This window comes from Coffea arabica, chromosome 8c (genome assembly GCF_036785885.1).
Source record: "Coffea arabica cultivar ET-39 chromosome 8c, Coffea Arabica ET-39 HiFi, whole genome shotgun sequence".
Taxonomy (NCBI): Eukaryota; Viridiplantae; Streptophyta; class Magnoliopsida; order Gentianales; family Rubiaceae; genus Coffea; species Coffea arabica.
In genome coordinates this window covers 42,909,704-42,934,586 of record NC_092325.1, presented here as the reverse complement: position 1 = coordinate 42,934,586, position 24,883 = coordinate 42,909,704, and the positions used below count along the sequence as shown (strand labels likewise).

At 36.8% G+C, this 24,883-nt stretch overlaps 2 protein-coding genes across 2 annotated transcripts; one reads left to right on the top strand and one right to left on the bottom strand.

Annotated features, from left to right (window-relative positions):
• Positions 1-11,717: 11,717 nt before the first annotated feature.
• LOC140013292 (protein INAPERTURATE POLLEN1-like) lies at positions 11,718-13,222 on the bottom strand. Its single transcript, XM_072062513.1, has 2 exons — positions 13,003-13,222; positions 11,718-12,884 (listed from the first exon to the last, which is right to left on the bottom strand). The coding sequence occupies exons 1-2, from the start codon at positions 13,058-13,060 to the stop codon at positions 12,025-12,027; spliced, it is 918 nt and encodes a 305-aa protein (XP_071918614.1). The 5' UTR covers positions 13,061-13,222; the 3' UTR covers positions 11,718-12,024.
• A 1,075-nt stretch (positions 13,223-14,297) lies between these two features.
• Positions 14,298-16,261, top strand: LOC113704340 (probable xyloglucan galactosyltransferase GT19). Its single transcript, XM_027226191.2, has one exon. The coding sequence runs from the start codon at positions 14,460-14,462 to the stop codon at positions 15,792-15,794; it is 1,335 nt and encodes a 444-aa protein (XP_027081992.2). The 5' UTR covers positions 14,298-14,459; the 3' UTR covers positions 15,795-16,261.
• Positions 16,262-24,883: the final 8,622 nt, after the last annotated feature.

The window sequence follows — 24,883 nt, the reverse complement described above, 5'->3', positions numbered from 1 at the left end:
AATTAATACTCCCTCTGTTCCACTTTGATAGTCCTGTTTCTTTTTTCACACAGTTTAAGAAAAAGTAGTTAACTTTGTTGGAAAAGTAAATTTAGATTGCTATTTTCCTAAAATACCCTCACATTAAATATGGTACAACTTTATGGGAACTTGAATTGATGGTAAAAAAAGAATCAACTCTCATTAAATGGGGTAGGTTTATAGTAACAACTACTTGCATTGAATAAGGGTATTTTAGAAAAATTAAAATACAACTATATTCTTCAATCGGAAAGTGGATTACAATTTGGGACTAGGGCTGCAAACGAGCCGAGCCGAGTCGAGTTTTGAGCTAATCGAGCCGAGCCTCGACTAAATTTTACCAAGCTCGAGCTCGACGAGCCGGCAAATTTCGAGCTCGAGCTCGACTCGAATCAAATCGAGCCGAGCTCGAGCTCGAGCTCGAGCTCGAAAAAAAATAAAAAATAAATATTTTATTAAAAAATAAATAAATAAAATAATATTTTTTTCTTAATAAATAATAAAATATTAAGGACATATACGTAATTTTACTATGAAAATAAAAAATAAAAAATATATATATAATATATGTAATTTTATTATTAAATAAAAATAAAAATAAAAAAAATATATATATATACCCAAGCTCGCGAGCCGGCTCGCGAGCTAACGAGCTTAATATTCTGAGCTCGAGCTCGAGCTCGAGTTTGACTCGAGCTGGCTCGAGCTCGACTCGAGTTCGATTAACATCGAGCTCGACTCGAGCTTGACTCGAGCGGCTCGCGAGCGGCTCGCGAGCGACTCGATTCGTTTGCAGCCCTATTTGGGACAGATAAAAAAGGAATACAGGACTATCAAAACGGGACGGAGGGAGTAAGAATTTGACCAGTTACAACTTTAGTCATGAATAAATTACCAAGATCTAACTTTGAGAATCTAAGCCTTAAGAAATAGTACCGTGCATATTAAGCTAAAGTGGACCGCAAATAAGCAATTAGTACTGCATTTGCAGTTCATATCAACTAACAGCTAGAGCTAAGGTTTTGCAATTAAGTCAGACATGTAGATATAAACCCCTATTAGTTAATGTCGTTTTCCTTTTGGTTTGAAATATGACTTGGTTGGTGGTTGGTAGACGTTGTTTTTGCTTCATATTTGATCTGCTAGCTGTACAAAAGAAAAGGTTTGCCAACCAAACATTCAGCTAATACTAAATAAGTTCTTAACTGAGATGCTTTTCAGTTTCCATCAATTTATGCCTTCATTTTCTTCACACTATTTCTTTTCCTGTTTGCTTAATTTATTTCTTTGATTTGACTTGTCCCTGCAGTTGAAGATTAATGTTCCTCTTCTTTATCGTTTCTCTTTTCCATATTGTATAAGTGCGATCAATTATTGACACGATTTGCATGTGGCGTCGAACATAATAATTGCTAGAGCATATACGAGAGAACTGTGGAGCATAAAATGGAAATAAAGTTTCTTTGTTTTCTCATGGAAATCATGAAGAAAATGTTTTAAGAGAAGATCGAAAACCCTAAAGCCTTTGAGATTTGGCATCTGAGAATACTTTAAATCTTGTGAGGAAAAGAAAAACGCAGCGTCAATTGAAGAAACGCTTTTATCATGCTTACGGAATTTGCATACACATTTTAAAATTGATTTCACCAAAATGATTTCCTACAGCTAATTCAAGAATGACTATTTGCACCGTGTCCGATGTGTCGGTTTGATATTAATTCTGAATTTTATGACCCAAAAGGTGTAAAAGCTTTTAGTTGCTGATTCTGATTTATTTGAACAGCTTGGAGGAAGCTGATTTGATGAAGAAAAGGCTGGGAGTCGTAACTGTACTTATGATATTCTTGTTCTTGATTAAAAAAAAAAAAAACTGTACTTTCATGGAAAAGCATTTGGGTGTAGTAATTGACTGCAAGCATTTATTTCAAGTAAAAAAAAAAAAAAAAAGCCTAAACCCACACACTAGCATTCTAAATTCTTACGCGCGTTGTGTAAGTTTTAATGTGCAAACTACGAGTTGTCATTAATGCCTGAAAATTGTTGATCCATATAGATGGGTACCTTGATCAATAATGGAAGTAAGAACAGCATACTGCTATCAAGATTGAGGCCAGCGACTATTTCGGGTTCAATTATGAACAAATTGTCGTATTATTTAGCAGACTTGCATAATTGAGATGACAAGAAAACAAACCATGAAAAAAAAATACGATTATTTTATCATTTTCCGTTAGCATAGATGTGGCAAGAAAATAACATGTTTCATTTTCACATGAAAAACCAACAGAACCTAATTTGGATGAACATAAAACATGACACAGGCAAATCTCCTTCAAGTGATTTTTTTTTTCTTTTCTTAAAAGTTGATTGAATTATTCTGTAATTGATTGAACTTTTCCAGCCATTTGAACTATTAGGGAATCTTCACAAACCAGTCCGTAAGACTCGTGGAAATGAATTAGTAACTTGCTTTGCGTATGTTACCTAGATTTTTGATGACGGTTAAAATCAAACTTCTAGTCTTACCACAATAAAATGCCATCTTTTGGTGGCTGATGATTACTTGAACAACTCTTGAGGTTTTAACTTAAAAGGGTTTTTCTAAGGTTTTAATTTAAAAAAGTTTTTTTAACAAGTGCCTAATAGACTCTTGTTAGTTGTTATAACACCTAAATCACACATAATTTACCATACACACACCTAATTATTACCTTCCCTTACATTTATAAACTTTTCTTATTTAATTTTATATTTTTAAAATATGAACAATTGAACTATATCTTTACGAGTATTTAATGGACACTTATTAAATAGATTCTTTAATAAAGGGTAAATTACCTTTTACCCTCATGTTATTTGATGTTTTATCACATAACCCCGCTATGGGTTAAAAATCTGTATATAATTCCCTCATGATTTGGTATAAAGTGGCGTCGTTAGTTTTTTGTTAAAACTAATGGTCTATAGTAAAAAGTTCAAGTCAAACTAATAATTGATAAATTTACCCTTTCATTACTTCTTTTTTTCTCTCCAAACATTAAAAAGAAGAAATTGAAATAAAAATAGATAAATAAGAAACAAAAAATACCATTAAAGATTTGTTTGAACAACCTATAATGATATTTGTAGTAAAAAAAAGATTAGGTATTTTTTGTTTCTTATTTATTTGTGTTATTGCCTTCCATCTTTTTTATTTCTTATCTATTTATTTTTTATTTCCTTCCATCTCTTTTTATTTGGAGAAAATTAAGAATTTGTAAGCCAAAGTATAGGCTTTCAAAATCATCTCTTCCCTTCCGAAAAAAAAGAAAGAAAGAAAAGAAAAAATAAAAATAGGAAAAAAAGTAATGAAAGGGTGAATTTATTAATTTTACTTTGACATTTTATTACTGATTGTTAGTTTTAACAGAAAAATTAAGGCGACACTTTAATCTAAATCATGAGAGAATTATACATATGTTTGTAAACTATAGGTGATTGTATGATAAAACACCAAACCATCCGAGGTAAAAAGGTAATTTGTACTTTAATAAATATGAAATATTCTCGCTAAGATAGTAGTACTAGTTAATTTCCAAGTAACTAGAAGTGCAGGTGTACGAAGTATAGCATGCATTCTTCAAGTCTACGAGTACACATGGGCAGTGCTGCCACCTCGGATCCACGAGGTTTCGCTGTCACGACCGCGTGAGACAAAGACGAAGCTAATTATTTTACAGGCCCGCCAAAATGTTTGCCAAATTGCCAATCATGTCTAAACGACGACGTTGACTTACTGACGTGGCCACACTTAGGATGTGGACTAACTGCTGTTGTGGGACCGGGTAAAGTACACAGGACGAGTGAGTCCTGACTCGGAGATGACGTGGCGGCGACTTTAACCGCCAAGTCTTGACTTGAAAACGTCCGAGTCCTCAGAACGCGCAGAAAATGGAGGAGTTCGAGGTAAAGAGTTCACAAGTGATTTCCGTCAAAGCACGAACATGATTAGTATCCTTCTCGTGATTATCAAGATTCTAAGAATCTTTTCATTATTTTGCGCGTACACTTCACATTTGTATTGGTCGTGGGAACTAGGAACTTTTATGAGTGGAAATTTGGTAAAATTGAGTTCGATTCAATCGATTAAATCAAAATTTGACTCGATTCAATTCATTTGCATTTATATTTTTCACACACATACAGTGTAATTGAACTCCTCCTTCTCACATAAGAATTTACTGAGTTGAATGTTCTGTCACTTGGAAAACACGAAATTGTTGGATTCATCATGTCTATAATTCAATGACCAAGCCTTAGGCTAGTCATTCAATTAGAAACGTAGTAGCAACGGGTGAAACCATTTGAATTCAAGATCTAACAGTTAGTGAAGCTTCACACGAGAAATGTCGAATTAGTGTATGAACTGCATGTAATCTCACAATTCATGCTAGCACCGTAACATTCTCTCCGTTTTTTTTTTTTTTTTTTTGAGGGAAGTGATATATGTATGATTCTTGATTAGGACTTAGACAGAATCATAGATGACAAAGCAACACGTATAAAAAGACAATAAAAATTTTGAGGAGCAATTACAAATTCGATTAAAATTCAAAAGACAATGGCATTTCAACTACTTGTGCTAATTAAGAATGAGCATAAGAAATTCAACTCGAATCTTGGTACTAATTTGAAATATTCAAATATCGAATTTATTTGTACGTTGTCATGCAATATAGACTTGTCAAACGGTAAATGCTTTCAGTAGGGTCAGATATGATCCCTCAAGCATAACTCTAAAATCCCAACGATTGAGTTTGATAGTAACATAACTCGCACATACACATGGAGTGACAGATATGTCGTTGATCAACTGTGCTTGTATGTATCCTTCAATGCGGACAAACCTCGAAATGCCTTAGAAATTGCGACTTCGACTTTATTGAGAGAAATTCTTGTAATGTATTGCTAAAGTTCTTTTCATGACAATGAAATGATTAGTAAAATGTAGTCTGATGTTAGATTTTCTTTGTGAAACATTGACTGGTCCGTTTACGTAATTGATCAGTTAATTTTACCAAGTTTATTTATGAATTTAGTAACACGGATTCCATGCATAATGACATGTTAAAAGAAATGCAAAGACTTGTTAATTCCATGATGACTTAGAAGTTTCCAAGTCGTTAAAGCCCCTTAGCATGTGTTAATGCCACGAATTTAAGGGGGAAAAGTAGACATCCACGAGCCCCCGTGGGCAGCTCGGCTGGAACTGATCGTCTGTAGTTACAGTAAGATCCCAGATTTGATCCCTACGTGTTACCGTTGTTGGATATCTTTGGGGCGAAACTCTGTCCAACCTGGGGGATTAGCCTCCAGACCCGAAAAAAAAAAAGTAGACATCCACGAAACTGGACTAGAGTTAGAATCTAGTGAACCAACCAACAACTCCCAGGCATCAGCCATGATCTCATTAGGAAGTTCTTACAAGCAAAATGTCATTTCTTAACGAGAAAGCTATACTTGGTATTATTCATCTTTTGTTGAACTTCGAGAAGAAGCAGCTATCAGCTCTGATGGCCTTGAAACTCTTGAACCAACTAATAGATTGGGCGGTGCCCAGCAATTCTGGTATTTGGACTTTTGCTTTGATTCGCCACACATTTGTGTCAAGTCTGGAAAGTGTGGGTTGATGAAGCTTCTGACGAACCAAATAGGCTACAGCTGCAACAATGGGTTAATTACTTTTTCAAGTCAACATAAATTATAAGAGTTGAAAATTCCTTTTTCGTGGATCTATTATATATGAGAGTAGGGGTGGCAAACGGGTCAGGTTCGGGTTGGCGGGTCGGGTTGAGGTTTAAGTATAACAAAGAACCTGCTGACCCGAACCTGACCCGCCAACCCGAAATGGGTCAGGGTACCTGACACGAACCCGAAAATTTCGGGTTGGCAGGTTGGCGGGTGGACCCGAAATGACCCGAAACTTAATTTTAATTTATTAATTTATCACTGTAATTTCTAATAAAATCAATTTTTTCACAAACTTAATTACATCATCAAGTAATAAAAATTTAAATAAATAATTTCAAACCAAATCTAAAATAAATTAAACACCATAAAAGTGTTTTATTCCAAACCAAATATAATTTAAATTAAAACAACATAAAAGTAAAAAATAACATAATATATTATTTGTCCAAATATAATAATTTTAACTTCACACAAGTTAAATAAATTCATTTAGGATTAAGTAATTAATGCCTTTGAAAAAAAAGAATGATTTAGTTTAGTTAGATAAAATAATTTTTATGTTTATTAAATTAGTTTTAATTCGTAAACGGGTCACATCGGGTCATATCAGGTCACCACGGGTTGACCCGAAATTGACCTGTTTTCTTTTCGGGTTCATCGGGTTCGACCCGAACTCCCAAAACCTCAACCCAAACCCATTAATTTCGTGTTAGATTCGTGTCATATTTTCGGGTCGTGTCAGGAATTGCCACCCCTATACGAGAGCAGTCAAGTTTTTCCTTGGATGTTAATTCCAGTCAGGCACACAAGTTGCAGACAGCGAAAGCTTGCCAAATGTGTCACCAGGTAAGAGTCAGATCCAATGCCACACGAGCGAAGTCTGACACTTAATCTGTCCGACGTTTAGATTAATCATTTGAGATCAATGGTTTTAATTAACAGTCAACGTTTGATTTATATAGAAAAATTGACCAATCTTCTAAGTGAATTAGATCAAGGGTGCACTTAAAAGGCTCACGTCCCTGGTAAGGAGGCGAGGAAGGACACAAACAATTTGTGGTTGGCAGCCAGTGAAAAGAAATTCATCATGGTTTAACAATTAATAAGGCTTACATTTTATTTTGTATTTTTTTTTGTTGAATATATGAAAGCACTTCTATATAAGGATCGTTATTTGTGAGAACTAATATTGTAATGTGTCCATAGGAGATTAGTGTTATTTTAATAGGACATTAGTAAACCTATACCATCGTACTATTAGTATTAGTGCTGTGATAGGATGGCTAATAGTTTAAGTAAGGGGTAATATATGTAGATCACATTTTAATCAAAGGCAATATAGGTAGATCTAGAAAGCAAGAAACATTTAACACACTTTTATATTTTCGTTATATTATTATATAAGGTAAATTATCCTTTACTCTCCTGTGATTTAGTGTTTTTATCACGCAATCCCCTATAATTTAAAAGTCTATATATTAGCTTTCTCATAATTTAGATTAAAGTATCACCATTAATTTTTCTGTTAAAACTAACAATCAATATTAAAAAAGTCAAATTCAAACAAATGTATTGACAAATTCACCCATTCACTGCAGTTCACCTTTTGCATTAGATATAGATATAGATGAGAATTGTGAAGTGTTGCATTAGCAAGTGTAACATGGGTCTTAATACACTTAATCAGTTGAGAATTGTAAGTGGTAGCATACAATCATGATTGAATTAATAAGTGTATATATATATATATATATATATATATATATATATTGCTTTCTGTGCAGAAGTTAGGACATCAAGCACTAATATAGACAGAACTTCCGTGAAGAGATTGTAATCAGTTAGATGGTCCTTCAGACAAGTAATCTTCAACAGTAGATGCATGATTTGCACCCCTTTTGTCTTTCTTTTGAGAACTAAGAATTTAGCTTTCTTGTTTTTTTGGGTTTTTTGGGAAAAATAACCTAATGTGGTTGAATAACATTATTTAAGAAAGAGGACCATGTTGATGGTGGTCCAGCAATCGTTTAACTTTAAGCTTGAGGACATCCAATTACCTGAACCACAAGGACTTTAAAGTGGTTCAGGGCCACAGCCTGAAAATCAAACTTCGTGTTCCTTTATAAAGTCTCTTTCCTGTCCCAAAGGAACTGAAATTTTCTTTTTGAACTTGTGGTGATCAACTAATGAAAACCACCACTTAGTATTGCTCCAAAAAAATTTAAGATGTCGAAAGCCGACATGTTGTTTATAGCTTGGATTTGACAGAGGTTTTCTAATAAACTCTTGATGCTATTTCTTTTGTAATGCACTTGTCCAACGCTCATGTGACTAAAAATGGGGTAAGGATTTAAATAAAGCTCTCGTGTAACATGTTCTTGGTTCATGATCATGAAGATGGAGGGGAGAAAAAGACGGGAATAATAGTTGTTAATTAGTCACCTCGCAGAGCTGGTCCAATATAATAAGCTAATATAAGTCCTTACATTAATTCACATCTCAAAGCTATGTATGATAATCAGCTTTAAAAGGTTCCGATTAATAATACCACATTCAACTGCATGGATCTAGGGATTCCAATGTGTTCATATAACAACCTGGTTAATATATTATCTAGGGAAGAAGATTTGCAGCACCTATCAATAAGACTATTTGATCATAAGCAAATAAACTAAATTAACGTTGGCAAGTTGTAAGAAAAACACAATTAATCTGGCTTTCCTAACCGTAGTGTCACCTAGTCCTGTAATAGCACATCTAAGATCGGCCAAATTATATAATCTATTTCAGAGATGCAGACATCAATGGAATACAGAATGAAGGAAGCAGTCCTGATTTTAAATCTTCTCATCACCTGAAGAGATTCTTATGCAGGTATTCCGGATTAGTATCTCGTTCAATCCTGATATTTATTTTGCAGGTTGCAATATTTGTAGGACCAAAGGATAAGGGATCATTCAGCTGACGCTGTTTCAGTTCTACACAGTTCTGATAGTTTATGTTTGCAAGTTGCAATAATAGAATTAATTCAAGGGATTTTTTTTAATCTGCAACTCTTTAACTTCCCTATCTTCTTGCTCAAAATCTCAAGAACCCTCAAGTTAATGCTATCTAAATCATACTGACATGGAAAACACCAAAAGCTTCAGGACAGTAGCTAGTGTCACTACTGAGTCAATAATTACAAAGCAAAGTTAGTTTTTTGGCACGAATGAGGTGGACTTGTGTTGCCTAACTTGATGTTCCACTATATTTCTTGTTAAGGTAAAGTTATACTAGTTTGAAAAGTTCTATGCATACTTTAGGAGCCATAGAAAAGTCCCACAGGTCCCTTTTCATATAAAATCATGGGCGATGAAAAATCACAATTTGTGGATGCCTTTGCTTGCAGGCAAAAGCAACTCAAAAAGCAATAAAATGACAGCCTTTTGTTGCTTGTTTTCAAACCATGAACTTCATTAACTCGATATTAAAACCCTAAACGTGCATCTCATGACTAGAACTCATTGATCCAAGTTGCTTTGATTTTCTGGTCTAAACTTCGTGTGTACGTTTACTTGGATCATAAGACAAAAAAATGAAAGAAGAGGTGTGGGACGGATTAGGTTCTTTGTCTCAGTTGAGATTGATTTTTGAGGGTAACAGGATATTCTTGGAGAAGTTAAGGATATTATAAGGTTATAAGCTTTTGGAAAAAAATAAAAAAGGCTATAAGCCCTTTAAATTTGAGTATCATCTTATCTTGGTACAAATTAAGGGGACTAGTAATTTTACTGTGTTTGTACGATCTAATATAATGTCCCTGCTTTCGTTCTCTTATTCAAATGAACTGCTCATCATGCTAATCATTCTCTCTTCCTCTTTCTAATACTAATACTAGGTGATGTAACAAAGGCACCCCGCCATCAACTGTTAAATTTGCCCAATGAATATGTCACTCACCAATCTCGTCTTTTCCTATACTAACACTGTGCTTTCCATTCCTTCTGATCTACTTACTCCGGAGGGAATAGGGAGAGTAGAGTTTCATCTATATCGTAGATTTGGCAAACATAACAGACGCATTAATCATCTAATTTTCCTACAATTAAGAGTATAATGGCTGTTTTAGAGTTGTTTCTTGAAGCTGTTTCACCTCCGCCGGCTGGTAGAGTAAAGCAGCTAAAGATGCTACTTAATCTTATAGCTAGAGAGAATCTGGGAGTTAGTAAAGTACAATTTCTCAGACATCCCTCTGATGTTTTCCATTTATGACAGTTTTGGATAAGGTTCATGACAAAACTCCAAATATTTGCCATTAGTGTAATCCCTCGTAATCTGATCTTTACTCATACCTGGACTACTGTTAAATACATAGAAAATTTTCACTGACATAGCCACAACAAGTGGGATTAAATCTATAAGCGTATATTAGTGTTTTTCTGAACTTAATGATCTGGACCTGGACTTTGTGTCTCTTCCTCTTGCAACTTGCATTTGCATGTTCGTGGCTGTGTTTCCATGCAACAATTGTACAAGTTCCTCGTTTGTCCCCATGCAAAACAATAGAAGGTTAGTATTCAAGACCATATGCTGGTCTATCTGATTAGCTTCTCCAAATTAATTCGTGTCTACAACTTGAAATTTACAGAAGTGATGCCATCAAGTTTGGGACTTAATTCAGAAATGCAGATACTTCCAGAGGGCTCTTTTTTTTTTTGTTGTTGACAAGAGAACCTGCAACAGCTACTCAAAAGTACTTATTGGTAAACTCCGCCTCGTGCAATATTCCGCGAATCACACGAAGGGGTAAAATGCACTAGGCAAGTCCCGTACGACGGAAAGCTCATTTTACGAAAGAAAGCCATAGTTCCGCAACTTGATCAATTTCCCAGATTTTTTTTCCCTGTGACATTGTGGCTAAAGTAATCCTTAGTTCCAGAAACTATCTGGATCAAACTTTTCTATCTAGCCAGGAGGAAAATAGGAAGAAAAGAAAAGGCATGCTGAAATTAATCTTGAAATGCGAAATCCGCTGTTTTAGTGTCAAAAATTGAAATGGTTCCCTTTTTCTTCCTATTCTTTGTGGTAGATTCAGATAAGTATGGCCAGTCAAATATTAACGAAGACAGCCCGTTGACAAAAAGGGGTTAATCTAACTTTAGTTGGATTGGGCTTGCTATCCAAAAGCTAGTAAAGAAGAAAGGAGCTCTATCGTGCATGAGTCAGACAGAGTCATCTAGTGTAAGCAATAAAGGATTCAAAAGGCTTGGGCTAGCAGCACTGAAGGATGTAGTGCATGAGTCTAGCAAGCAAGAAAGGATTTTAAAGTTTTGGGGTAGGATTGAAGGATTAGTATATTGCAAGTTTTGGATAGTTTTGGTCCAAGTCCAATGCAAGTTGACAGAAAAGATTCCCACAGACAGAGGCCTCAGTGTCTTCATGGATAGCTTCACTTACCATTGGCTCATTGGCACCACAAGAGATAGCCATTACCAGATGCTCCTAAACTTTATAGGGCAGAACTATAAAGGTTCTCCTAACATTTTCCTCGGGCAGAAGAAGAACGAAGAAAAATGAAAGGACATCTTTTCGCGGAGACCAGTTTATATTATCATTCAGGACAGAAGGAAACTAAAAACCATCAAAATGGTCACCTGTACAAGTGCAACCTTAAAGAATGAAATTGAGACTCGAATATGCAGATAACAACAAATTGTCACCCTTTCCATTCCATTTGAGGATTGCAATCAACAAAATCAACCTGATGAAACCAATCCATCTTGTAGACACGGAACCTCAACGCTTGTATCAAAACCAATACAAGCAGACCTGGATTGAAATGAATAGGGCCAGTCAGTAGACCTATGGAAACTTTTGCATCAAATTATGCAAGAAATCAGTACGCTTATCAATGAACCAATCACGTTAAATTAAGCACCATTTCAGAAATCAGACCATTAATGAAGACCATTGAAGAACTTACATGAGCAAAATGAAATTGAATTCATCAATATGGCCAGAAGTACAGAATCTGAGATCAACATTCTATAATTTTTTTTTTGGGGTGCAGAATAAAATTCTGGATTGTCTAATTAAGATTACAACAACTTCCAATCTTTCCCTTGAAGAACTGTAAACCAAATACCCGATTTGAGGCCATTCCCAGAAAGGCAAATTATGCAAACAAACAGAGGACCCTGAAAGACCGTCCAAATTATGCAAGAAATTCGGGTAGCCCATCACATCATTGTTTTTTCGCTTCAAGAAGGACATCGAAATCGAATGAATTCCTTAATTCATTGCCACCTTGTGTTTCTCAAATTCCCGAAGCAATTGCCGATCGTGAAACCCAACAAGAAATCGGGCTAATCCTTCAAAAAACTGAGCCGCCTGATAAACATTGGTAGCATTCAGGATATCAGCAAGGACACTTTTCCTCAGCCTATTAGCATCCAAGAAAACGTTAACCAACTCTTCCATCGCCGCCATCATAGCCTCTCCGACCGCCACCTCCGCGTCCTCCTTCCTCCCTTCATATTTCCTCCATTCAAATCCCACTCTCTCGACCAAGGCTGATTGCGCGTTTCTTGCACGCACCACCAGAGGCGGCACCATTAGCCTCAGCCCGCATTCAATCTGATCAACCCTCATCGAAATACTCTTGGATGGACTGTCCCATGCCATCAAACCGCTGCATGGCTGCAGCTGATGATCATCATGACCAAGAAACTCCCGAAACAGGGGCAGATCCACCACTGTTTTGTCGTCATCTTCTTCACTCCCTCTTCCTACTCCTCTTTCTGTTTCTTCATCATCGAGAAATGATCTGAGGAGGTTCGTGAAGAGATAAGGGTGGAGATCACCGAGCCAGAGGAAGGGCTTCTCGAGGGAGTTACGCCATTCAGGGAAAAGGAGCTCGGGAAGGCTGTTGATGGAAGATGAACAGCAGAGATCAAACTCTTCATAGTAGGCTTGGAAGTGGTGGTGCATGGCGTCTACGTGGGTGGCGAGGAGAGTAGGGGAGGAGGCTGAGAGCATCGCACGGCGGAGATGAGGGAGGAGGGAGTTCTTGAGGGTGTTGAACCATTGATTGTAGTAGTTCTTGAACGGCCTTGATGTTGATGATGATGCCTTCTTGCTTCCAAACAGAGCTGCCAAAAATTTTTTTTATTTGGTTGAATTGCAAGGAAGAAAATGAACGAAATTAGTGATTGGATTTTTGGAAAACTGGGGAAAGGAATGATAGTAGAGATGAACATTGAAATATACCGGTGGCCTTCAACATATTGTTAAATCCTGGCTCCAGTGGAAGAGTTTTCCTGGACATGATTCTTGAATCTGCCTGAAATTCTTGGGATGTTTTTCTTTAGATGAACAAGGAAAGAGGGGCAATTTACACTTCTCAAATATATATATATGTAGGCTTGCAGTATGTCAGTTCTGGATATGAAATTGGCCGCCAAAATACTGAAATTTTATTCATTTGAGTGGGATATCATTGACCTTGTGAAGCTTATGTAAATCTAACCCAGCCCATGTGAAGCACTTTGATCAAGCCCACCGTGCTGGTTGATCGCCAGACCAGTCCAAATTCTAGGAGTAGTGTTACTCTCATCCTAGCTCCACCGACGTTTATTTCTTAGTTGTTGGTTGCCACTTTCCCATTTTCTGAGATGAGAGAAAAACATAGTTGCATTGTTCCAGTTAAATGCTTTCTTCTTCTGGCATGAAAGCAACATATGCCGAAGTAGAACTCATCATCTTATTAGTTATTGATTGCCTACCACTTCAGACCATTTTATCTTTTTGGTTTATTCTCTTATTAGCACAAAGTCTTTCTTCTGCCATTTTACGTGAATTAATTTATAGTGCGTGCAATTTTCACCAATTGTGCGTTAGTTTGAATTGTTATTTATTTGCTCTACTTTCATTATTATAGATTCTTGTAATCTTATAGCATTGATCACAAGTTAAAGAGTAGTAATGAGATTCAATTAGTCGAAAAGTACCCCAAAGAACAAAAAAATTACACAGAGACTCTGTGCAAGTGCCCTAAAAATTGCACGTAATCATGTAAAATGCCTATTGCTTATTTCTAGCATTGAATATTAGCTAGTAGACTGAGCTAAAATTCAAATATTTATCTAGTTTGAGTGGTTTGTTTCACAAAAATTCAGACGGGTGTGTTGTACACCCGTTTGATCCGGTGGTGATTTAGTCCCCTCCAAGTTATTCCTGGACCTTCTTAGGTCCGTCCCCTCCTCCTTAATGTAGAATAGATTAGATTATACAACTGTTATCGTCTTTGAAAAAAATATATAATTTGAGGAGAGTAGTTGATAGACAGATATCATTCAAATTTAAACTCAAATTAACTTCAAAAACGGGTACCTTTACTGGCTCAGGCGGTTGTTTCGAATCCATGACTTTTTTTTTTTTTTTTTTTTTTTTATGATGATGAATCCATGACTTAAAGATGGCCATCAAGAACAGAGAGAAAAAGTCAAAATCTCATTTCTAGTTTCCTGCGTCAGCCTGTAAACAAACAGTCTGAAAAGGAGAACAAACCAAAAACTATGCCAGCCTTCACAAAAGGACACGTAACCACAACTGTGTCCTCCCTGGTCAAAATCCCATGGAGCCAAAGATCCAATCTTTCTTGCTTATCCCTCTGCCCACTTTCTTTCTCCGCCACCCGTCTCTTCCCATAACCACCCCAGCCCATCATGCCGCCACCACCACCACCTCTTCCCAGTTTTTCCCTCATTCTCCTCCTCTTCCTCCTAAGCTCCACCACCATCTCTCAATCCCAAGACACAGATCCTGAATCAGACTGCACCGACAAATGGATCCACATCCGCCACCTCCCACCCCAATTTAATGTTGACCTCTTAAAAAACTGCTCCGAATACCCTCTTTTCGACAACTTCTGCCCTTACCTCTCCAACCATGGCTTAGGCCAAAAAACTCACAACAGCTCCCACAGCTGGTACAGAACAGATCCTTTCATGCTTGAACTCATTTTCCACCGTCGCATGTTAGAGTACCCTTGCCTTACCTCTGATCCAAATCAAGCCAATGCCATCTACCTCCCATACTATGGAGGCATTGATAGCTTGAAATACCTTTATGGCCCAGAGGTCAATTCCAGCATTCTACATGGCCTAGATTTGTATCAGTACCTAGTACATCAAGATTCACCAAATATATGGAATAAAAACTTTGGTCACGACCATTTTTTGGTCATGGCTAGGCCGGCGTGGGACCTTATCCAACCTTTATCTGCTGATCCACCAATTTTTGGTACATCATTTCTTGAATTGCCCGAATTTTATAATGTCACAGTATTGACATTTGAGGCCAGGGCATACCCCTGGCAAGAAAGGGCAATTCCGTACCCCACCTCATTTCATCCTCCAAATTTGGCATTTTTTGAGTCTTGGGTTAACAGGTTGAGGAGGACTAGGAGACCTAGTTTAATGTTGTTTGCTGGTGGGGGTGGAATTTCGGCAAATCCCAATGTTAGGAGGAGTATTAGGCTTGAATGTGAAAATAGTACTAGCATGAGTGTGAATGGTACAAGGTACACTAAATTATGTGATTTTGTCGATTGTTCAAATGGGGTTTGTGAGCATGACCCGTTAAGGGTTATGAAGCCAATGTTGCAGGCTACTTTTTGTTTGCAGCCTCCAGGTGATACACCAACTAGGAGGTCCACTTTTGATGGGATTCTTGCTGGTTGTATACCTGTGTTTTTTGAGGATTTGTCTTCCAAAAAGCAGTACCAATGGCATTTGCCTGAGGAGAAATATGAGGAGTTCTCTGTTTTTATACCAAAGGAAGAGGTAGTATTTAAAGGGTTGAGGGTTTTGGATGTGCTGATGAGTATACCAAGAGCTGAAGTTAGGAGAATGAGAGAAAAGGTCTTGGAAATGATGCCTAGAGTTATGTATAGAAAGCATGAGAGCTCACTCGGTTTGAGGAGCAAGAAGGATGCGTTTGATATTGCTATTGAAGGCACCTTGCAGAGGATCAAGTCCAGACTAGAGGAAATAGCTTGATTCTTGGTGTAATTTTATTAGCTTCTTGTAGTTGTGGTCCTTTTTCTCGCCTCTTTCTTTGTTATTTATTTGCCAATGGGTGTACATGATTACAGAAGTTTTGTACTAGTAATAATTATTAAAAAGGAAAAAAAGGAAGAAAAAGAATTTGCATACGGATTTCCACTGATGGATAAAAAACTAGTTGATAAATACGGTAGAACCGTAGAAATGGCGATTGTTATGAACATCTCCACTCAGATGCATCCTCGACACAGTTCACAGCAACATTTGGAGGTCAAGAATTTCGACTACATAGGTGTCCGTCTGCTATAAAGTTTATTGCTTTTATTATAGCAGAAGAGCAGGATCAACCCTGAAGTGGTAAAATTTGTAGCATCCTGCTTTGTATTATTGATTGTAAAAATTTGAGGGCTTTGAATGATGTTTAAACAAGAAGATCAGCTTATGCGAGACAATTGACTTAATCCTTGTTTTGCATTCTTGTAACTGGTTTTGGTAGGCGCTCTTGCATGCATGTTTAGCCTTCCGAATTTTTAAGGCAATCAGCGGTTTGCTGGAGGAGAAAACTTTGAAGAGCAGAGGTCAAGTCTGAAACTGAACGCCATATTTGGGAAAATAGGCTCGTGGTAGATTCTGCTTCTGTGATCTGTCGACGACAAGAATATTTCATTATTGTTTCGACCAAAATTTTTAGAACAGGAGCTGCAAAGTGTGGCTTGTGATCCTCTAATTGGAGCATTGAAACCAGGAGCTGCAGAGCCTATTATAGCTTTGGCTGCAAATTAATTTCCACACATGATGAAAATAGTCAACTTCCCTGAAATTAACTATCCTGTTTTCCTGTAAAGATTCATGTAGGGGCATTAACAAGAAATTGCAACGAGGTTTTAACTTGCACCAAAGTGAAGTGGGGGGGAAAAATTGTAAACCTATAATTGATGAATTAAAAACATGAAGCTGTAGGTCGATCTTTGCATGAAGTGCAGCTGCAGCCTCTTGCAGCTAATGAAGGTCAAATTGGAAAACAGGCTGACTAGCTAAAACATTCAGCAATTTTCTCTGCAAAATGGGGAAGTGGCTGAGAACTACAAAGCTCCACCGGAAAACATAACATGAGAGCACCACCCCGTATCAACCACTGGGCCAATGGTTCAGTGGCCACCAGGAGGGACTTAAGTTCCTCCTTGAGCTGTCAGTGAGGGTTCAAATCTCACCAGCAGCGAAAAAAATCTAAGGGTTGTGCTATAGCACTCCTTTGGTTTAGTTGGATTTGTATAGTCCCCACAACAGCTTCCTTAGACTCCCCCTCACCCGTATCCAAAAAAAATCTTGGAAGAAATTTCGTAATCAATCAATGTCAATGGTTTGGGTCTCATGATTGGGCTCTTGGCAACACAAAGAGTTTCTCCTTGTTGGGTTTGGACATATGCAAGGTAACCGGGCAGGTGAGGGTGACAAGGGGCTTATCAGAAACGACCAGGGTCTGCAACTATTGTTGGGCCTTGTGATAAACATTGAAAAAGCTACGAGCTTAGATGCGGGATTATGGGCTTAGTGTTTGGTCTGGGGATGACTGGAAAGAGGGCTTTAAACATTTGGAAGTTGAATTCGCACCACTGGTTTAAAAAAAATAAAAAAATCTTTTACCTCAAAATGGGGTTTGATATTCTAGTTAGTAAATACTCGGATTATACTCAACAGAACACACATTCATGCATACGATTGAAAAAACTTTTATATTTCGTATATTTTAAAAATGTTCTGAAAAATGGTTTATACTTTTCAATTTACTATATAAAATACGTAATAAAATTTTTATTTATTATACTTCACAAATTATACATTAATTTTTTTTAAAAATTTTAATTTAGAGTAAGGACAATGACTTATCTTCCTAGTTGTAACAACGACATGTGACATAATTCTATAAATTTTGTACATATACAAGTGACAATTTTAATAAATTTAATGTCTTATACACATGGATAAGAGTTATCGTTGATATAAAAATAGCATAATCTTTGAAAAAATATATAAATTTAACGGTACTTTTAGTTTCATAATTTTCAAATATATCCGTACTATTCACGTACAAATTAATATACGTAATTTGGCCAAACACATATATATCTTTACACCAAACTTTTACTCATATTCTTGAAAAAAAATTTCGTACAATACGCGTACGTATGATATCTCGTACCATACCCATTTTGTATTTGACTAACTATATGTTTGATATAGCTCTAGCTAAATGCTGCCATGAAGGAAGCCATATTGAGGAGATTTGTTCAAATCGATGAAACACTATATGAATGACTACGTACATAAGCCTACATAAAATTCTCCTCAGTGATGCTGGAGATACTAGCATGAAACATCTAATTAGGCCATATGTAACGAGATAAATACACGAAATTTACTTGACAATTTCATATGGTTTCACGACCTACCATCTTAAAAGTCGAAACAGAAACAATTTAAGAGAGGAGATGTTCCAATGCAAAGAAGACAAGTCAGTAAAATGAGCCTTAGTTCTCTTGGAGCCTCATAGATTTTTTTTTTTTTTTTTTAATCTCCTCTTCACTAAATGTCTTTTGAGCTAGCCCTAATATTACTTGCATATACACATTTCATGTGAGCCAAATATTCTCCCAATAATTCAATTGTCCACCACGTAAACTTTTGGCTGTATCACTTTACGAAGTCCTTATTGCTTTGATCAAGAAAGTCGATCTACAGCGAAAAGTGAACGATCCAAACTCTAGGACTCGGGAAAATTTATGAATTCTCATGTTTAGGTTTTGGAAGAAACAAAATTTGCTGTGAGAAAAGTGCTAGCGTTGTGGGATTTGATTCTTCGTTTGATTTCTTGGGTAATAGAGATCAAGGGCTCCACCTTAACATGTGCCACTTTGCGTGGACATGAGACTGCTACAAAAGAATCAAAGGTAGATAAGCAACAAAAGAAGGGGAAATATTCCGGCTTCTTAAAAGGTAGAACAAGAAAACTAAAAAGGGGAGGGTGGAGAAAAGATAGTTCTGCTTATTATGCATGGTATATATACTAACCCCATTCTGCAAGAATCTTGGTTTTGGTGATGGAAATTTTCGATGAAAATGAATTCTAAGTTGATTTGCTAGCCCCACAAAATTATATGTATGCTCCTATTTTTCCATAAGGCATTGCGACTTTGTACTCAACGAATTATTTTTCCACCACAATGAATTATAAGCCCACAAATAGTAGTGTTTAATCTATAACACCCACTAAAACTCAATCAGTTACGTACCCCTCCCCCATGCATACATGAGCACCCATGCACACACACACACACCCCCCCTCTCTCTCTTAAAAAAAAAAAAAGGAGCTGGTCTCTCTCGCATTAAAAACTCAATATTAGTATAAAGATACCAATATATATGAAATTTAGAAATTGGATGGGTTACAAAGATTCTTTCGTGTTAATATTGCCGTTCAAGAGTTGGATATGGTCCATTATGACAAACCTTGCCTCTACAAGACTAATGAGTAAATGACATAAAGGAATTCATTAATTAAGATTCTTGAATCAGTGCCAAGAAAAAGGAGGAGGATCTACGATGTCGATCTAATTTTATAGGTGTCAGATGATTAACATTTCGTTTTTATAAGAAAAGATATAGAGTATTATCGTCTTATATATGAACGTGAAAGAAGAAACAAAATATCTCAAAGTGAACCCACATGGTTAGCATCGATCGCTTATAAAGCTGCACTGATTTCATATTCTCATCATCATCAGTCATCAGACTCATCACCCTTGATGGTTCTAATACTTTATCAATTCACACTGGATACTATGACCACAGTTCTGTCTTACTTATCTCAGTTGGAAGTGTCAAATAAAAGAAATGTGCCTTTCTTAATAGTTAATAGATATGCTTTCTTAATCATGGAGCATCAGCTTATAACCATGATTCCACTTTCAAAAAAGTAGACTCTGGGCTGAGCTGACCAACTGGAACTACAGAGAAGAATGTTCAATTACAGCCAAAAAAGAAAACATTAAAAAGGTGTTTGTGTCAAAGCCAAAAGAAAGACAAAGTTTGGTGAACAGTGCAAATTGCAATAATAATCAATATATATAGTTGATTAATGAGGGTAGTCAAAAATCTCAAGATACGTTACTGAGGGCCTCAAACTTCCTCGCAACGACCTAAGTATAAAATCAAACTTGATAGACATAAGTATTTAAACAAATATGTTCCGTTAATATTGTAACAAAACTTGCCTAGAGGCTTAAGATGATGTCCTGCCATAAAGAGGGTGAGAGTGGCAGTGATAAAAGGGAAGAGATAGAGTGAGACGTTTGTACCAAACAAATACTAAAAGAAATAGGACTTATAGTCAAAATCCATTTAGTGTACATAAAAACAAATGAACTTTCACTGTCAATGTGAAAGAAGGAACTGCATGGTTAGCATGGCCGGCACATTAATTGACTGAGTATTAGTTACTACATGTTTGTTTCTATTTTCTGATATGCAATAGGCTACCTGTGTCTAACGCTAGCGTCCTTTGAGTATGAAATAGGCTACCTGTGTCTTATTGGCATATTTTAGTTCCTTTACTATGCATACGACTACAAATTCTTAGTACTTAGACTGCAAAAGAGATCGTCGAAGAATATTTTTTTCCCTTTTTTCTGAGATCAAAATATGAATTTGGTTGTCATATCATTTGATTTTCAAACCAAGAACAAGAGGGAACAAGCCGGAATACCTGTCTTTAAATTAAGGGCCTTAACTTACATCAAATTCAAAGTTTGACAACGAGATGGATATTAATTATAATGATTGATTCAAACTTTCTTCTAGGTTTTCAGCGCAGAATTGGAATCTTTACTAAATATTCCACAGTCTTTTTAATTCAAATAGGAACGCAAAAGAAATGCTTTAATCCTCATCTTTTGCGACTTGATCAGGAAGTAATTTAAGCCTTTTTCCTGTTGATGAGGATATAAGAGACAGCTGCTGTGAAGCTCTCCCATGGTTCGCTAAACAGGTCACGCTCATTATCGTCCTCCTTATGTTTGGTGTACTTGATGACCGGGTAATCTGCTCCCCCGGGGTAAGTACGGTGGCCCCCGCCAGACTTTTGGATCAGATGCATCTCCAGCAGTGTGTAATTGCTGAACATGCTAAGATCTATCTTTTCGACCTTGAACGTTGATCCACGTTCAAAGGGTTTTGCTTTGTGATATTGAAGAACAACATAACTTCGAGGACCTTTTTTTGGCCTTCTTCGATCAGCCATCCTACAGAAAAACGAAAGTGTAAGATTCATCGCTAAACGAACAATTGTACCCTTCCCATTCATTTTCAAGACGTGTATAAGCATACAACAATATACAACAGTGACCAACTCGCGTGCTTGCCGCCTTTTGTATGAAGCAGCACTTGACCATTTAGGCACATCAATCACAAAGACATTGATGATTACACAGACTTACCCCAAAAGTTGACCCCTTATAGTGTGGAGTTAGCCAAGTAAGATCTTGCACCATAAGGGATTGGAGATATTGCAATTACTTCAAGATATTGACCTTTTCAAGCAAAGCTTCAAATGAGTATTTAATGAAACCCTTTGCATTGTCAATTCAATCCAAGGGCAGGAGTATAGGTCATGGTATTGTAATTTGTTCACAAATCCCTTAATTAAGTTCCCTTCTACTATAGATAGAATCAAGGGAAGTTAATGCTTGTGAGGGTGTTTTGAAAGGAGAAATTTCCCCTAAAGAATGGAAAGAGCACTTAAAAGAAGCTATTTTTTTATGCAGATTTGATTTCCACGTCTACTCTCAGATGTGTGCCCCTTAAAGTTTCTTTCTTCTTCTTCTTAGACTTAGGAGATCCCAAACAACCATGTATGTGAGAACAAGAGACTACTCCGGGGCAAATTCTTCCCAGAAGCATAAAGTCACTCACAGTTAGATTTGGATTTTCAATTTTCCTCACTTTTACATCCATCAAGCAGGAAATAGCCAAATCACCGTGATTTCATTACTCAACAAACAGACATTCAAATAGAAGCATCAAAACTGGTTTTTTTTTTCAGGTTTCTATGTCTACCGAATGGTGACATATTTGGAGAATTTCCTGTCCTCTAAGGGCCTCATAGTGCATAATGATGACAACTTTATTTGAAAGTCCTAATAAGACCCATTGAAGTGTATAACTTTAAGCTGGAAGAATAAGAAAGACTAAAAGGAGATTGATAAACTTTAAATTTTGCCATGGAAATTTAAGCCCTTTGTTATCCTAGTCCGCCTATGTATCATAACTTTGTTAGGCTTGGTCATCAACTAGTTTGTCCATCTCAAACTATTATGATGAGATCAAGTTAGTACAGCCATTGAGTTGTGCACTGGCACTTAGTCATTTAGCATAAACTTCTTCTTGATAGTTAAGAAGATGCCACCTAAATAGAATGTGCTAATTGGTGAACTGGTGATGGAGATTTCTGAAGGGTCAGAAGAGGATGGGAAGCACTTGCAAAATTGAGGAAAATTGCTTGATTAGGAGAACCATTGCTGCTCATGTTGATTATGTCTATACCCAGAAGCCTAATAAGGGTTTTGTGCTTGCTGGGAGGGAAAGTTTGTTCATCTGCACTTTTGTTGCTAGCTATGGTGGTCATGCCCAGAAGCCTAAACGTATAGTGTTTGGTGGAAGGGAAGAAATGACAGGGGTCATGCCCAGAAGGGTATAGTGTTTGTTGGGAGAGGCAACAAACATGGCCTAAGTTATAGTGTTTGCTGGAAGGGGAAGACATGCCTAATGGTGATGGAGATTTCTGAAGGGTCAGAAGAGGATGGGAAGCACTTGCAAAATTGAGGAAAATTGCTTGATTAGGAGAACCATTGCTGCTCATGTTGATTATGTCTATACCCAGAAGCCTAATAAGGGTTTTGTGCTTGCTGGGAGGGAAAGTTTGTTCATCTGCACTTTTGTTGCTAGCTATGGTGGTCATGCCCAGAAGCCTAAACGTATAGTGTTTGGTGGAAGGGGAAGAAATGACAGGGGTCATGCCCAGAAGGGTATAGTGTTTGTTGGGAGAGGCAACAAACATGGCCTAAGTTATAGTGTTTGCTGGAAGGGGAAGACATGCCTAAGGGTATTGTGCTTGTTGGAAGGGAAAGTTTGTTCATCTGCACTTTTGTTGCTAGCTATGGTGGTCATGCCCAGAAGCCTGAAGGTATAGTGTTTGCTGGAAGGGGAAGACACGGCCTTTTGCTTATCCTCATTCCTCCCTTTTGTAGTTAACCATGGTGGTCATGCCCAGAAGCCTAATACAGGTATAGTGTTTGTTGGGAGAGGCAACCTTTTGTCCATCTCCAACTGAGAGGAGCACTTTTAAGACAAACTTGAAAAAATATTGGTTGAAACTTGGATGAGGAATACGAGATTACCTGGACAAAGCAAGCGTGGAAGTGAATTCAGTAACGGAGTACGAAACCCTGCAAATGCACGAGAAAAATCGAAGTTAGGAATAAGGATTGATGGCGGAGAAATCAGAAATGTATTGTATGAAAAGATATTGGGAACTTACTGGGTTGACGGAGAGAGTATAGAGGTCTTGAATTGCTTGGAGTTAGAGCATCAGAGCTCCCCCAGTGATGCTTATATCGACAATAGGTCTTGAATTGCTTTTGTTGTTAAGGTATTTTTAATTCTTGGAGAAACGTGAAATGAAACGTCAGGTGAATGAGACGTAATCATTTTTTAATATGCTACTCTTAATCTAGTTGATCCTTGCTTTAGAATTTATATTGCTTTTCTTAAGGTTGTCATAGATTGGAATATGGGGGGTTCTATTATTGTTGTTTTCATGTTGGTTTAGATTCACTACTCTAATTTACGTGTAACGAATAACAAACAATTTTAGCAGAAAATTTTTGCCAATAATATATCCTTAGTTTCTTCTAATTCTCAATGGAACATATGGGAAGCCAGTCCTCAATTGCCATTGCCGGATGTGTTTAGGCATGAAGAGAGGATATATAGAGTCAGCACTCAGCAGTTTATTCTGATTATCCTCCATGTCTTCATTCATTTATCTATTTTGAATTTGAGCTAGCTAGATTTTTCACAAACAGAAAATTTTTTTCCCAAATACCTCAGCTCGCAAGGCTGTCTCGATCGTGGGACAAATCTGACGGACGCCATTTATGCAGTTTGTTACAGTACATGTAAAAATTCTACTATCCTGCGAATGCAGGCAGCTAGTGGATGGAAATTCGCAGCAATCAAAACCCTAATTAAAGTCACCTGTTTGCTTTAATTAAAACAAGAAACTTGGCTTTTCTCTAGCTAGTATGCCTTTTCAAGAAGAATGGTAGAATATACACTGTAGTCTGTAGCTTTGTTTCATTATTGTCTACTGGGATTTCCATCCAAAAAAAAAAAAAGAAAGAAAATACTCAACTAAGAAAGTGGCCCCTAACTTTGGTGGGATGAAACTATATATGGCATATCGAGGGCTTTGACATACAAAGTTGATGTTATTTAAGTGCTAGCTCTTTTGTTTCTTCCAGGAATGTGAACAAAACGGCAAAGTTTATATCTGGCAGCACGAAAAGAGAGAGAGAAAAAAAAAAAAAAAGGTTTCATTTAACCCAAAAGAGGAGAAAAATATCCATGTTGGACGAAATTAAGCAAGGTTCAAATATATTTAAACATCATCGATCCCAACTATTGTTGTTATCCATATCTTCTAACTACTATTAATTTGAGATGCAAGTGCGAGCTTAACTGATACAGACAAGACAAATCCAATTGCTGAATGGTTTGGCTTTGTGGTAGTATTATATATGAAGACAAGATTATGGGAGTAATAGAGGTACTCCTGCATGCATGGCGGGTCACTGCCTGCACTACCCTCAATATTCTTCTTTGTTTTGTTGAGAGTCCGGATCATTGACATAAATTGCCTCCAAAGTTTTTTTAGTTTCAACTTGATTCTTTGCCAAGTTTTATAAACCATTCGACTAACTGAATTAGGATTTTTCTAATTAAATTGGCATGATTTGGTAAATTAGGAT